Consider the following 16,468-nt stretch of genomic DNA (forward strand, 5'->3'; position numbering starts at 1 on the left):
TGCATTTTTTATTATATCAAGCTTGGGCTGAGATCACCTGTACTTTCATTAACAAATGTGTGTGTCATCTAACTTTGCGTGCTAATACTTTGAACAGTTTTTGTATTCTTCCCCAAATTTTAATCACTAACTTAAACATCTGCTTTCTTTGAGCAGCACTTGTGAAATGATATGTAAACAAGCTCTGCTTCTTATTTTGCCAGCAATTAAGTCCAATTTCATCAGAGAGTTCTTCTGCTCCTCACGTACTCTTCACCTGGGAGTGAAAGGGACTTCAAACCTGGAGCTCTTCTTTCTTCCCTTTGACATCCACACACGCTACTGTGTCATCATCCTAAGCAACAAAGAGGTGAGAACAGAATTGTGGTGTATGCTTTCATCATGGGCTGGCACTTTAGTGGAATAACCAGTACAGGCAACTTGAAGGCAGCTGAAGACTCTAGTCATGAAGATAACAATTTTAACCTTCTAGTCACTAAACAAAGAGTTTATCCTCAAGAATAAGGGAAGAGTTACACTGGTTGTGAGTACATTTTGTAATGGCTGCATAAGCAGAGTGAAGGCATGCCTAACCTTGCTGTGGCCCTATCTGTATTAGTTTTCTATAGTTGCGTAACAAATTATCAAACACTGAGAGACTTAAAGCAATACACATTTATTATGTCACATTTTCCGTGGGTCAGAGCTCCAGACATGAGCTGGAAGGGTCCTCTGCTTAAGCTCTATCAAGTCTTCAATCAAGGGATCAGCCAGTGCTGGATTCTCCTCCGAGGCTCCATTGAGCTGCATCTAAGCTCTCTCAAGTTGTTGGCAGAATTAATTGCCTAGTGGCTCTGGGATCCATGCGGCTTGCTTCTTTAAAGCCAGCAGAGGAGAGAGACGGAGAGAGACAGAGACAGAGACAGAGAAAAGAGACTTTGGAGGAAAAGTTTTATGCCATTATCCCCTTCTAGAAACACACTGCCATGTGTTGACCTGAGGAGGGAATTTATAACCCACAGGAGATAGTCCCAAATGTATCAATTATGCCCTACATTGAATGCATGTGCAATGAAATAATGGTATTTGCAAAGAGGTGTTATCCTGACCAGGTGTCTATAGGATCATTTACACATGAAAAATAATATGGCCTATTAAATATGTACAGAAAAGTTTAATTTTACACTTAAAATTACCATTTAGGAGGAAAAATGCTGTTCTATAGTAATGCTAAATATTTTTTTTGAAATTTCCTTTAAAGAAGCTCAAGATTTAACTGAAATCCTGTGTATAAAACTGTGAAAAATAGTAACTATAGTGTGATCAGTAGTTTAATCAAATGCTTCACGATTACTTTTTTATATCAATTTATTATATAGCCCTAGAAAAAATGCTGGAGTTAATTCTCAATAGCATAGTAAAGAGGTTGATTTTATTCTTTGAATTAGATTGTTGGAATATTAATATTTACTTCCATAGATGTTATCTAAATTAATCAAAATGTAATTACGTTTAACTTGGCATCTCACTTTATTAAAACATGTCTTTTGATTACATATATTTTGTTCTTGTCAGAAAAAATATTAAGAAAAACAATAATTATTAAATTATATTCCTATCAATTGGGAAATAATGTCCTTAATCTAAAGTATTGCATTGAATTACAATTACTTATCTGGGCAAACACATCTATTAGTTTACACATTCAATTTTATTGCTAATTACATTGAAAAATGCAATTACATGCTTAAATAGATAATCAAACATCCAAGTCCACGTAGTTAGCTCCTGTTCTTATTAAATGTATGATAACTGCTTTGCCATTAAGAACCACCTGTTGAAAACTATAAAGTAATTAGGCCTCAGTTTGATAGCTTTCCATGTGTAACACAGACACATTTCTACTAACACTGCTATCAAGGAAAGGCCGTTGGTTTCATTTTGGATGTTCCATTTGAACTTTCAAATAAAAAATGAAATGATTTATGTAACAGCTGTTTGAGAGTAGAAACAGTTTCACAAAACTTCCATCAGTGTTCATAGAAATTCTTAGCTTAGGGGAAAACCTACAAAAGCCCTAAAAATTCATGCTCTCAAATGCCAGAAATTCAAAGAAGTTTCTGCTGGCATGTGGACGGGGACAGATTCAATGGAAGAACCTGGAGTAGAATCATGACCTGAGGAATTGTACCTTCTGGGAGCAGGAGTTGACAGACCCCCACACAAGTACTGCAGAATACAAAGCAGTGTATGACACAATGCTGGGGCTTTGTCTTCACTGTCTTGCCTGTGTGAACATCTGTCCTGTGTAGTCCTGGGTTCCCAGGTAGGGAACCACCTGGCATTGCTGGGATCATCCATTTGAGAGAGGCAGGGGCATCAAGCAGGGATCCTTGATATGGGGCCTGGGTTAAGAGTGGGTTCCAGTTGCAGCCACTTGCTGTGACCTAACCAGCCTGGTTCCCCCAACCCACGATCCTTTTTATTGAGCCAAACCAGACTCTTTCTCCCCTCTGGTAAATTTATCTCCTAGTCTTTCATTGTCCATTTCTGTCTACAAAATTTGGTCAGAACAAATGGAAACAAAAGTCCAGGTATTGCTGACATGAGGCAGCAGGGATGGGAGTCAGCATCCCTGAGCAACTTATGCAGATTGGTCCAGTCCCACACCAGGGCCCCACACACCAATGAGAGTTTCAGCCTTGCCAAGTCAAATAAAATGTGGACAGGGCAAGAGTGCCCTCTTCCCAGGTAGAAGACCCTGCAAAGCTGCCTCCTTGTTTTATTGTCTACGGCAATTTAGTCTAAGGCTATGCCATACCAGTTGTTAAGTATCTTGTATGTCACTCTGGCCCTTATATTTGCATAAATAAGTGCAACCACTCGTCTGACTATCTCTCATTTCCTTCTCTGTCAGTCTTTTGTGTCTTTCTGTCTCTGCTGATGCAGAGATTAAGCTAGCAGTCTCTATTATGTATATTTTTAAATATTCTACAATCAACGTGCAACTTTTTTCAATCATAATTTATGTGCAGACTTTAATAATACTGATTTTTGCTTAATTTTATTGAGTGTGAAGGTGAAAACATTATATTATGCTAAACTCTTTATGTAATTTTACATTTAGGCAAACTAACTTCAGTTTTATGAAAGTTATTTTTATAGCTGAAGGGACTGAGTATTATTTGAGGGTGGTTTCTTTTATTTTCCATGATTTTTAATGGTAAGCCACGTTTCATTCGCCCTTTGATTTTTCATTGGATTTGTTACCACTGCATTTTTTTTTTTTGATAGCTACATTCCTCCCCACAGGCCATACCCCTGAGTTGTTCCTAGAGAAGCGTAGAGGAGATGAAATTTCATTTGGCCCATAAACACTTTGAAACATTTATTAACCTCAGAATGCCTGCTGGCAATATGGGGGCAAGTCAGGTAAACTTGGAAGTCCCAGTGTGGTAAATGTTCATGAAGTTACACATGGTTTGAGCCCCCTCCACGCTGCAAGGCTTTCTCTTACTTCACCCACCTTCCTTTCCCCCATTACTGGGAAACCATCATCCTACAATAAGCAGTGCAGACTTTTTCAAGAAAAATATGAGATGAAAATCTGAAAAAGAGAATTTTGTACCTAATGGTAGTTATTTATTCTTAGTGGTCACCTCTGGGTTCCTTACCAGTGATACTACGAGTTAGTCTGTAAAGATTCCACATGCCTCTGGGGTACCAATATTTTAGCTTCAGGGGACACCACTTCAAATGACATGTAGAATATGAAGGAGCTGTAATTCCTGTTTTCCCAAATCCATGTTAATTTTATGGACCCTCTAATTCTTGTTTTTAATTGATATAATTGACGTAACATTGTATAAGTTTGAGGTGTACAGTGTTGGTTTGATACATTTATATATTGCAATGTGATTACTACAGTAGCATTAGCTAACACCTTTATCATGTCACACAATTGTCATTTATTTTTTGTGGTTCAAACAATTAAGATCTAGTCTCTTAGCAACTTTGAAGTTTATACTATAGTATTGTTGACTATAATCACTATCCTGTACATTAGATTTCCAGAACTTAAATCTACTAGTTGCAAATTTAGAACCCTCTCATTCTTGAAGGAAACTGTAGAATATGGAGAATGACTATTGCAAGTTTTAAAATTTGACACCATCAAGCTGTATTCTCAATAATCTCATTATATTATTTTGTTCACGCCTCCAAATACAGTTTAATTCCCCAATAGTATAAAGCCAGTTTTCTGGGTGTGGAGAGAATGTATGCACAGAAAGTGCATGAACCCTGAACCCAAGGGAATCACATTCCAGTGGAGAAGAGAAACCTGAAGAAGGTTAGCCCAGCTCACATGGAAACTTTGTGTTAATTTGAAGTAGCTACCCCCTCCAGGTGGATGAAAAAAGCTTGCTGAACACATGGCACATTCATAAGAATCGGAAAAATGCATTCTTTCCTTCAGTGAATGCAACATTGAGCTGGGACAACCTTGCCCTCAACAAGATGCCCCTTGCAAGACGTAATCTTTCCTTGTGTACATGGTGTCCTGGAACATGTCCACTAATTTCTATAACACAGCCAGACAGATTGTGACCATTTCTAGAATAGAGGGAAGGGTGTGTTTCTATACGATAGCACAGGCAGGAATAATGGATTAATAGAGGAGTTTGGGTAAGAAAGGTGAGTAGAAATTTGCCAGTAAAACAGAGTTTGGGCTGGGGAGAAGTGTGTTCAGGAGAAGATTCTAAGAACATGAGGCAAAATAGCTAAGCATGAAATTTCATGGACACTTGAATTGCCAATTCTGAGAATGATTTGTTGGATATGACAGAAAATGAGTTGGATAGATCAGTCAGACTGATAATGAGGAGGGCAGTGAATTTTAAGTTGAATAACTTAATTTTATTTTTATTCTTATTGAAAGCAGGAACTCAATGGAAGATATTTAGCATAGGCATTATCTGATTTCATCTTTGTTTTAGAAAGCACCTCTGGAGCCGAAACAGAGAGTAGATTAAGAGTTTGAGACAGAAACTGCAGACCGAGAGAATGGCTAGGAAACTCTTGCAATCTCTTACACTGCTCCATGCACCTCCATTCTATACAGCCCTCTGCTTTTTGCTTACTAGGAGTAAAGACAGAGAGAAGGATGTGAGAAGCAATGGTGAAAAATGAGATGGTGATGATAGATTTGGGGGAAGGAAGACGAGGACAAGAGAAAACTATAAACATGAATATTGATACAAAGATCAATGTTAATGACACTTTGAGTAATAGTCACACTTGAAGGGAAGCAAATTTTCATTTACTTGTAGGGCAAATTGGTGGCAAACATTTGAAGAGAAACTCTTCTGAAAAATATGGTGATAAAGGTGAAGAGAGGCTGTTAATCTCATTGCCACACTAACTTCTAGAGTCTAGGCCCAGCTTTCTGTTATTTGATGAGAAGTTTTCCTACAATCTACGGTGTCTTTTTATTAAACAATCAATTTATATGCCATTTAAATATATATTGCCTTCTCCAAATGTCTGTGGAATAATCTCTCAGGCATGCAATTAGGATTGCGTTAAAATTGTGTTAAGAAAGTTTTAGTGCAGGCATATAAATCTTTTTGTACGGCTCCATCTCACCCTTGCTGAGTCTTGTAGCTCAATCATTATATGAAAAATAGTATTTTAAAAGAACAGCGATTATTCTTAGTAGTCAGTTTCACATTATAATTATGGCAAAGTCAAATAGTCAGCTACAATGATTAATGATCTCTCTCTAGTATATAGAATTTAACATTTTAGAATTTTAGCTTTAGTCTCATGTGCCTGTTTAGCCCTCAAAATAATATAATATTGTTCAGCCAATTCAAACAAATAAATTACAAAACCTATCAAGATCTAGGCCCAAGATAAGAGGATAAGTGGAATTTAAGACCTATGAAAAAACATGGGAATTTTCAGAAATGCCTTTTTTTTTTTTTTTTTTTTAAATGATTGAGGTTATTTGTATCTGGAGGACGTCCATGGCATGTCCAAGGTTACCCAACTAATTAGTGACAGAGCTGGGATTAAAACTTGCCTGCCAATTCTGTGTTTGTCTTCCTCCTTTCTGGGTCATTAACAGCAGGTCTTCTTGTAAAGTTGCATACAACTGTATTAGTTGACGACTTGCATTTAACTAGATAGACAGGAAGAACAAAATATCTTTTGTCAGAGTTTCTTACAATTGACAATGGGCTTTGGCCTCTTTCTGGGAAATATAAATCCAAGTAAACTTGCTGACTGGAAAATATGAAATTAAGAGCAGAAAGGAAATTTAATATGTGACTATTAGAATAGCTCACATTGACAAGTGTCTATTATGTGTTGGATAATTTCATTTCCCTTGTCACAGCCTCTAGACTGAGAATGTAAGGGACGTTTCTACTTTAAAAGAGTTCTTTGTTGCATTTGTATTCCTTTCCTGGTCTGATTTTGTTTAAAGAAAAGTGGAGGGAAATTGACAATACTACAGATGACTTTCCTGAATAATTTCCTGACATAGCATTATTTTCAATTAAGCTTCTTTTTAATAAAAAAGAACATTGAAAGTGAGCAAGTTAGACAAAATAAGCTTTTGAGAAATCTTAATATATTGTCTAAGATGTGGAATTAAATGGAATTGAATGGAGACTTAGTTACTGATATTTCAGTTGGCTAATCAATGGCTAGGAAGCTGTTTACAAGTTATATTTAAGAAAAATATTCTGGCAAATAGCAGTTTGCTCCTTTTCTGTCAACTTCCATGAGTTGTTTTTCATTTGCACGGAGTAGACGAGCTATAAGATCAGGTTTCATTCAGGCACACATTTAAAAAACAGGTAATTATGGTAACTCTACTCGCTGAGTCTGATTTCTTATGAATACTATATTTTGGTTAAAACAACTGATTTTTAGATAAAAACAAGAAAATAGTAAAAATTTAATATATCATTTTCTCCAGTCTCTGGGGAACTGATGCATTTGTAATCTACTTCAATTGTCATTGAAAATTTCACATCATTTATATTGATTACTCAGTTGTATTTGTAGTAAAATACACACACACACAGAAAACACATTTCAGATTGCTAGCTTAGATTTATGTGTGCAAAGTACGTGGCTGCTTAGGAAACATTGCCATTTGAAAATTATATCTAATGTACCCTTTATTACCAGGAGTGCATGGATTTAAATACTAAAAAATTAAAAACATTCAAACTTTTCCATATTCCTTTTTTCAGCACAAATTAAAGATAATTGTGGATCATAATCAGTAAAATTTTATGGAATATTACCATATGAAAGTAAATGACGAAATTAATTTTATTATAAACAAATCTCAATTGGAGAGGGATAATAAACCTATAAATAAATTGACCTCACAATCAGAAATTACTTATGCTTAAATTGTTTCCAGATTAATTTTTAATTTTTACCATTTCACTCCTCTGAGATATTTACAATATCTTGGCATATATATTTTTATTATGTGATCAGTTTACTTTTATATATTTTATGTATATATTGCCTGCTCAAAGATATCTTTGGAAGAGTCTGTAAAAGCATACAGTTAATATTAAGATTGTGGGTCAGTTCAAACTAGTTACAATCCCAGCTTTGAAGTTAGGTTTGTTTCCTTTTGCTTTCCTAGTAGTTAGTTGCATGCCTGTCACAAGCAAATTCTGGTACGAAATTCTTCATTGTGTGTCTTAAACCTAAATTTACCCGTCTTCCTTTTCATCGATCCTCTCAAGTCTTGGCCCCACCCTAGATCTTTTGTGTCAGCATCTGCGTTTCACAAGATCCCCAGGTGGTTTGTATGCACAGGAAAGTTTGAGCCCTAGTCTCAAAGAATGTTCCCAGTCCATTTAAATGGATCTCTTAAGTGCCTGGTAAATGCCAGGCAACGGGTCATATGTGTTACCTCATGTAGTCCTTACAGCATCCTAACTATCATTCCACTTCTTAAGATTTAAGCATTTTTATCAGCACCACGGTCTAACCAACTGAGCTAGCCAGCCAGCTCACAAACACCGTGTGATTTCACTCAGATGTGGAAGATAAACACACACATGGATAAAGAGAACAGATTAGTGGTCACCAGAGGGGAAGGGGTGGGGGTGAGGGCGAGAGGGGTAAAGTGGCTCATATGGATGGTGATGGATAAAAACTAGGCTATTAGGTGGTGAACATGATGCAGTTTGTACAGAACCTGATATATAATAATGTATACCTGAAGTTACACAATGTTATAAACCAATATGTGATCAATAATTTAAAAAAAAGATATAAGCATTTTTATAAAAGCCTTTACTATGGAAAATATAAAATATACACAATTCTAGAAATAAAACTGGCATAAATCCCCCTGTTCCCTTTGCTCAGCTTCAACAGTGCATGGCCAAACATGTTTCATGATTATAATGAAGCAAATCCCAATCATCACATAATTTTATCCACAAATAATTCAGTAAGTGTCTCTACAACCAAAAAGTTCTCTTTTTTTTTATATAACCATGATACCGTTACTTCTAGAATATTATAAATTTTTTTCTTCTTTTTATTGCAGTAACATTGGTATAGCATTATATAAATTTCAGGTGTACAATTTTTTTTCTTAAAAACATCAGACATCCAGGCTTTGTTCATATTTCCCTGATTGTCTCATGATTGCTAGTATATTTTTTCTGTCATTTCATTTTAAGTGTCTGTTTGAATTGTAAGGGAGGAAAAGTAATTTTTCCTCCACCCTTCTGGGTTCCTGACTGAGATGCCTGTAGTAAAAAAAGGTTAACAAGAGAAAAACAAACAGAAGTTTATTAACTTGTATACCTCGTGTATACATGGCAGAGGTATGCATGAAAATGAGTAACTCCTCGAGGTGGCTTAGAATTCAGGCTTAAATACTATTTTAGTAGGGAAAGGGGAGAGGGTATGTTGGCCACATAGAGGAGAGGAAATGATTTTTAGGAAAGATGAATGGGCCCTTAGAAGAATAGATGGGAAATATGACAGTCTGTGTATGGTGTCAACTTCTAGTCTCTTCCTGTGATGAGTCATTCTTCCCTGGTTGATAAAACTCCCAGGGAGGGAATTTATGACAACTGAGTTCCTTTTGAAGGATCTCTCTTTAGGCAGCTAAGGAGAGTTCAGAGAAAGCCTCTCCTTGCGTTTGCTGATTTTCAAGTGCCTACAGCTCAAAATAATCAATATACCAAACCAGCATATTTTGGGGTGGCATGTCCTGAACCCCTACAGTCATATTTTGGGGTGGCATATTCTGCTACCGTTCAGAATCAAGATCTAAATAATGTTCATCTATTGTGGTTGAATGATATGTCTTTTGAGACTGTCTCTCTCCGTCCTTTTCGTTTAATCTCTAGGTTCCTAGAATAAAGGTTTTGTTCGTCTCATGTTACGAGGAAGAACATGGAACTCGGGGATTTAGTAAGCTTGCCTGAGGCTTACTAGCTAGTAAATGGCAGTGCCAGAATTAAAACCAGGCTTGCCCACCTCTATTGATTTTTTCCTCTCTCATGTTGCTGCCCTTGCATCGTTCCCACTTTTATTTTCACTCTCTCTGTTTAGTCTTTTGTACTTTTTGACTGATTACTTATTCTAAAAGATCTTCACACCCTCACATGCTCATTTAGAAAACTTCCACTTTAAAGTACAGACTCTTGGGGACTCAGACACCCTGCAAAAATGATGTCACTCCCCTCCAACAATAAATTACGCATTGAAGGAAAAAAATTTCCTCTTTTGCTTGATTGTCTATTTGTTTTAAGCTAGCAGCCTACCAAGGATATTTGTAGCTATAAAGATCAACTTCTGCCACTGCCATCCTGGGACCTTATTAATCCATCTGCATATTCTGGTTGTGTGCAACGTTTCCCCTACGCTATGGTGGGGCTGTATTTAAGCCGTACCTTTCTCCCCATTTAGGTCCTATGTTGCTTAGTAATGCACAATACATGGATGTTTTTATGATATACAGATTTTCCTCATAGCAGAAAGATTTAGCCTAATTTTCTTCTGAGCTTTGAAAATTTAATATTATTATATGGTTGTGTTCTAGATTGGAGAATTAATATATGCTGTGGAAGGAAACGGTATGATCCCCTTGCCTTCCAGCTTCCTTCCAATGAGTTCTTCCTCAAATCCACTCGACTACAGCAGTTCTCCAGAAGAAGGTACAGTTTATGTATGTTTTATTTCATTTATGATGTTGCAGGATGGGACTGATCCTCATATAGTCACCTAAGCATCCTCATGGCAAGTTTTTCCAATATGTAATTAGATTTTGGAAGGCTCCCTTTTCACTTTATGATGTCAGCATCCATGTAATAGAGCACCATTTTAACAAATTAAGAAATGTCAATGGTGATTCCTTTTTAAATCTATTTTTCCGTTTTCAAGTAAATTGAAATTTGGCATTCAAAATATTTACTTAGAAAAATTTTACATTTCCCAACTAATTTGAAAATCGCTACACTTTCAAATTCTATATGTCATAATATAACCTGGACTTCTACCTTATATTCTAGTTTAAAGTATAAGGTTGTGAGAGAAAATGGCAGTTCTTACCAGTCCTTGACAGATGTCTTTCTTCACGTTTATTTCTACTCCTCCTACCTTCTAATCGCTCATAAGAGCACAGTGGTCACTGCATTTTTGAGTATGTTGATGATGTGTCTATGAAAGAACCATTCCTGGAACTCTTTTTAGAGAATACCAGTAAAATATCTTTGATTCCTGAAGGCATACTCTTGAATTATAGTCATGCGCCACACAGCAGTGTTTCAGTCAACAACAGACTACATATACGACGGGGGTCCCATAAGATAAGTACCATATAGTCTAGGTGTGTGTATAGCTATACCATCTAGGTTTGTGTGATACACTCTATGATGTCCGCACAATGAGGAAATCACCTAACGGTGCGTTTCTCAGAACATATCCCCGTCACTGAGCGATGCAGGACTGTACTGAATTAGGGTTACTAAAAATGTGTTACCTGTCTATTTTTATTCTGGTTAATGAAGGTCATAACTGCAGTTTTCTATTTCAAACCCCCCAAGTCCATCCTGGATAACAATTTCGAGGGCATAAATGATCATTGCAGTCATGAATGTTTCTGCTTCCTCTAGAGTGTAATAATGAAGATCCAGTTCTGTATTTGAAATGCAAGCTCCGTCAGATCCTGGATGTGGACCTTAGATTGCCGCTGATTAATGATGCCAAGGAAAAGGCTTTGGTTTTTGCAGCGCAGCAACAGATGTCGAGTATAGAGTATGAGAGAAGGTTGATTACAGGCACTCTGGAGAGCAGTAGTGTCCGCGTGGCCATCGCCCTCCTGGGACTGACCAAGATTGAGGTGGGAATCGAGGCCAGATGATGCACTTAAATTCATCTCTCCTTAAAAATATACAGAGCTGTTACTTCTTAATCATAACAATATTTTTACGTAGAAAAATGATGAAAGCTGGTTTTCCCCAGAAAGACAGCTCAGTAGCTTTTTTCCTTTTTCCCTCGCTAAATAGTAAATCTACAACAAGGCATTCTACTGGGTAATTTCAGGCATGATAGTGTAGTCACTTAATTCACAGTAGTCCTCAATTCTGGCTGCACATTGGAATGTCCAGGAGAACTTAAAATAATACCAGTGCTCAGGCCCTGCTCCAGAACAGTCATATCCAAATCTCTGATAAGGAGTGGCTGAGGACACGTTCTGAAAGTGACCCAGGATGTTCTGTTGTGCATCTGGAGAGGATCGTCCCTGGGGTCAGATTACCAGGCTGAGAATCCAGACTCTAACACTGTGGACCTGTGTGACTGTGGGCTGGTTACTTGAAAATCGTCCAACTTTAATTTTTATATTTTTAATCAGGAAATTTTGGTAATTTATGGAAAAGAAGTGAGATAATTATGTCAAATTCTTAGCACATTACCTGGTATATAATCAAGTACTGTCTATATGTATGGCATTGTTGTTATTATTATTACTACTACTATAGACTCTATTAGTACAGCTTGAACTCTGTTTTATAGTTGAAATGAGGTACAGTCTATTCTCCACAGAGCCACCAAAGTGATTCTTTTAAAATGTAAACCTGCTCCTGTTGCTCCTCTGCACAAATTACTCTGCTGGCTTTCCAGCTCATGTCAGAATAAAAACCAAATTCCTTAGGATGGTCTTCATGACCCTGCTGGTTAGTCCCACCTCCCTGCTTCTGTGATCTCAGCATCTCCGCTGGAGCCCATGCACTCATGTCGCTCCCGCAGCACAGGTCTCCTTCTGTTCTTCAAACGCCCAGGGCGTGCTCCCCACGGCCTGGGCACTGTCTTTGTTACTTTTCCGTGGATATTACAGGCTACCTCCTTCAGTTACTTCAAGTCTGCTGGAATGCTCTCACTGAGAGTCTGCTTTGCTAACTTCTATTTTTTAAAAAGCATCACTTACCTCCACCAGGCCCTCTGAAAATCCTAAATCTCCTTCAGTTTTCTCTTTCACCTGAGAGTATTGTATTTATGTGTTTACTCGTTGTCTGTCTTCAGCAAGGGCATTTGTAAGAAGATATTTGTTTAGTTAACTCTCATATCACCAGTGACTAGGAAAGAGTGTGCTGTGCCAAAGGTAGTCACAAAATCTTTGTTCGGCAAAGGAATTAATGGTAACTGTTTTCATCCTTGTTGAAGATTTACCTTCATTGACATACATTACAACAAAATCCTTGGCATTGTAGGGGTGATTTCTTTTTTTATTTGTCAGAAGGCTAGAATCAATGCAGTCTAAGCACAGATTTCTAACAGTTAATGATGATATTTGATGGACCACCTGGATTTTTAAGTTCTGATGAGCCCCAAAATAAAAGCCCCTAGGCTCTGATGCCTTCTGGACTGACCCATCCACACTGTGCATCTGAGAAGCTGATGGCTCTCTTCAGCTCATACCAAAATGCTTACTTCTACAGAACAGGGAATGTGCAAAGATTTATGTTCAACTTTCAATACACTATTACAAGAAACATTTTCAATATGTGGCCTTTTCAAACGTTAAGCCTAGCATAATGCTCTTTCTCTCTGTTTCTTTTTCCTCTTTCTTTCTTTTTTCTGGTGAGGAAGATTGGTCCTGAGCTAACATCTGTGCCAATCTTCCTCTATTTTGTATGTGGGACACCGCCACAGCATGGCTTGGTGAGTGGTGTGTAGGTCCACACCCAGGATCCAAACCTGTGAGCCCTGGGCCACCGAGGTGGAGCGTGCGAACTTAACCACTATGCCACCAGGCCAGCCCCTGTTTCTTTTTCCTTTTAAATTCATTTTCTTCATTCTTAGCTGTTGTCAAAACATTTTATTTAAATGAAAAATGCTTGAGGGAGATGGATTTTGTCCATGGATCCCCCTTCTATTAGTTATGCATGTATATAGTTTCTACCTTTCTCCCTCTACTTTTAGCTTTCTCCTTGGAACCCAGCACACATTTTGTGTTTAGTATTGCATTTATCAAATTGTATTTTGTATAAGATTCATTTTTATGTTTGCCTGTTTCTCTAGGATTGTGAATTCCTAGAAATCTAAAATCTTATGGGTTTTTTGTTTACCCCTTAATGTCCTGTGTGTCAGGGGTGCTCTGGCATTGCTTAATTGAATTGAACATGAGCCTGAACAAACAAATGACACTTTAAACCTGGACACTTCATAGATACAGGCTGATGTCTATCCAGGTGGTTTCATAGCCTGATGTTTTAGTCTAAGTCATCTTGTTGTTTACTTCTTCTTGTTTCCCTCCCACATTTTCCAGATGAGTATCTTTATGTGTACGCTTCTCTGAATTTGTTAGTGGAAATAATAATAATAATAATGTATGAATAAACGTTGGCTTTTTAAAAATTATAATTGACATGTTTTAAGTAGTCTCTAAATTTAAAAATTGAAAGTTTTTTTCACCTGAAGTTTACTGTTTTTTTTGGATTCTATGAATATCATGCATTTTTTGTTGTAACTGTAAGGGAGGAAGACATTTCCTCTACCCTCTCTGGGTTTGTCTGGCCCGAGAACGAATTAAATTCACATGAGACAGAATAGCAGGAGAAAATTAAAGAAAGCTTTATAACATGTATACATGGGAGAGGCTCAGGCAAGCTGAGCAACTCACCAAAATGGCTGAAGACCCCACCTTAAATATCATCTTCAGCTAACGACAAAGGAGGATGTTGGGGGTGGAGGGGGAGTAGATCATGGGAGATTACCACACAAGTACAGTAAACAAAATGCAGATTTAAGTCCTTGCCTTTGGCATTGATTAAGAGTTTCTAGAGATAAAGTCATCCCCATTCTTCCTGGTACAGAGAGGGAGGCATCTTTACTGATGGAGATTTCCTTTACAATGGAAATGCCTCCTAATAAAGGGTAAGTAAATTCTACTTTTCAGTTGCTTTCCTGTCTGCAAATTAACCAGCCCTAAATCCTCATGCCAAAGAGACATATCTTGGGGTGGCCAATTCCAGGCCCCCACATAGCAAAAGCTCACTAAATGCTGAAAAGAACTCAAGAAGCGTTGAATGTGCCAGTTTAAGAAAACCAGCTACACCAAATGAGAACCAAATGAGGCTCATCTTAGTGTGCTTATATACATCTAGTCATAAAGCTTTCTTTTCAAGTGCAATTATCAATGCACTCTTGAAATACCATAATGCTAATACTTTTTGTAGCAGAGCAGTAAATAAGATTAATTTTAAAAATACTCTTTCCTTGTATAGTATTTTACACCTTTTTGTTCCCCAAAAATGCTTTTATGTGCACTTTTCAAATTATTTTGATGACCTCATAGAGAATTGTAGAGGTCTCTGCCTCCCAGTTTATTACTCTTTTCCTTACCCTGCATAGCCTCCAAATCATATGTTCACTTCTTAGTCTACTACCATGAAATTGTTTAATGGAATAAATGAAAGTCTAGAATGCTCTGTTATAGCATAAAATTGCTGTATAACAGATAAAATCTAAAATCATCCTTGAAATAAATCTGTTTAGAACTGAATCTATTTGAATAAATGTAATCACTTTTCTACCAAAGAAAAGTGGCATGTCTAACTAATTTTTTATTATACAACCATGTGCAATTTGAATTTTTGAAATATTTATAGGGTAATGGCAATATGATGTATCTACTTTATTTACTGTGAGAGACAGGATCTTTTGTCAGGAGCGTGAATTTCTGACACTTCACCACTTAGCACTCATTTATTGAATTCATATCTTGCTGGCCATTAATAAACCAACTCTAATATATATACTCAGTGGTTCTGGAAAGATTCAGAGCTTACAAGGTAGTTTCCTCATATTTTCTATTAACTTTCTCATGTTTATGGTTTAAAGGCCCTGCTGTGTACTCTGGGATAAATGGCAGGAAAAATCATTGAAATTTTGAAATTTGATATGTTTAAAAAAGGAAATCCAGGGGCCAGCCCTGTGGCCTAGTGGTTAAGTTAGGCACACTCCACTTCGGCATCCTGGGTTCAGGTCCCAGGCGTGGACCTACACCACTAGTCAGTGGCCATGCTATGGCAGCAACCCACAAAAAAAATAGAGGAAGATTGGCACAGATGTTAGCTCAGGGCGAATCTTTTTCAGAAAAAAAAAAAAAAGGAAATCCAAAAGATCTCCTTGGTGTGGATTCAGATGGGTAAAGGAAAAAGTTTTTGTGTTCGTATGATTTAAGCGCACTGTAAATCATGAAGTAATCCTCTTGGTATTGTCAAAGATAAACAAAACTGGACAGTAGTTAAGAACAATAAGGATAAACTTTATTCAGTAACTATTGCAATAGGGAGGATCCAGCGGGAATTGAACTCAACTTCAGTATGCGCAGAAGTAACTGGGAGTATTAAAGGAGAGATGAGAAAGTGAGGAGGGAGACTGAGCTGGGGCCTTGTGCAGAGTCAGGGAAATGGACATTTACAAGAAATGGGAAGGGATTGGTCAGTGTGATCTGTTTTTGTTAATTGATGCTTACCTGCAGAAGAAACAATCTTCTGGAATCTTTTTGACTGGAGGTAGTAACGCAAGTTAGACCAAGGTACCCACCTGGCTGGGAACCTTATCTCCTTGAATGTTTGCATTTCAAAGAGAGGGCTCTGAGGTCCTTGAGTAGACAGTTCTGGCTGGTGGAAGATTTACATCTCGAAAGGGGAGAGAAAAGATTTATTATTGCAAGCTTTCTAAAGTAACTGCTCTAAGAGGGAGTTCAGGGGCCTATCTGCCTATCACCAGGTTTTGGCTGGAACAAACAGTATATTCTCCTGGCAGCATTAAGCTTTCTCAGGTAGGCACTTTAAGGAGGACTGGAATGATCTTAGGGATATGGACTTGAGCTGTTAGAAACTATGTTAGTGCTTGTTCAAGTCTCCTAGTATGTGTATATGAGGGAAGGGGGTAGACAAAATCATTTGTGCTGAGAATC

The 16,468-nt window shown here is 37.4% G+C and overlaps 1 protein-coding gene across 1 annotated transcript in view; it reads left to right on the forward strand.

The window, feature by feature from the left end:
* CFAP47 (cilia and flagella associated protein 47) overlaps positions 1 to 16,468 on the forward strand; it is a 423,199-nt gene that overhangs the window by 241,781 nt on the left and 164,950 nt on the right. Inside the window, exons 42-44 of the mRNA XM_070502678.1 lie at positions 204 to 349; positions 10,085 to 10,199; positions 11,157 to 11,383. Of these exons, the coding sequence (XP_070358779.1) occupies positions 204 to 349; positions 10,085 to 10,199; positions 11,157 to 11,383 (488 nt within the window). The remainder of the gene's footprint in view (positions 1 to 203; positions 350 to 10,084; positions 10,200 to 11,156; positions 11,384 to 16,468) is intronic.

Source organism: Equus asinus, chromosome X (assembly GCF_041296235.1).
Source record: "Equus asinus isolate D_3611 breed Donkey chromosome X, EquAss-T2T_v2, whole genome shotgun sequence".
Classification (NCBI taxonomy): Eukaryota; Metazoa; Chordata; class Mammalia; order Perissodactyla; family Equidae; genus Equus; species Equus asinus.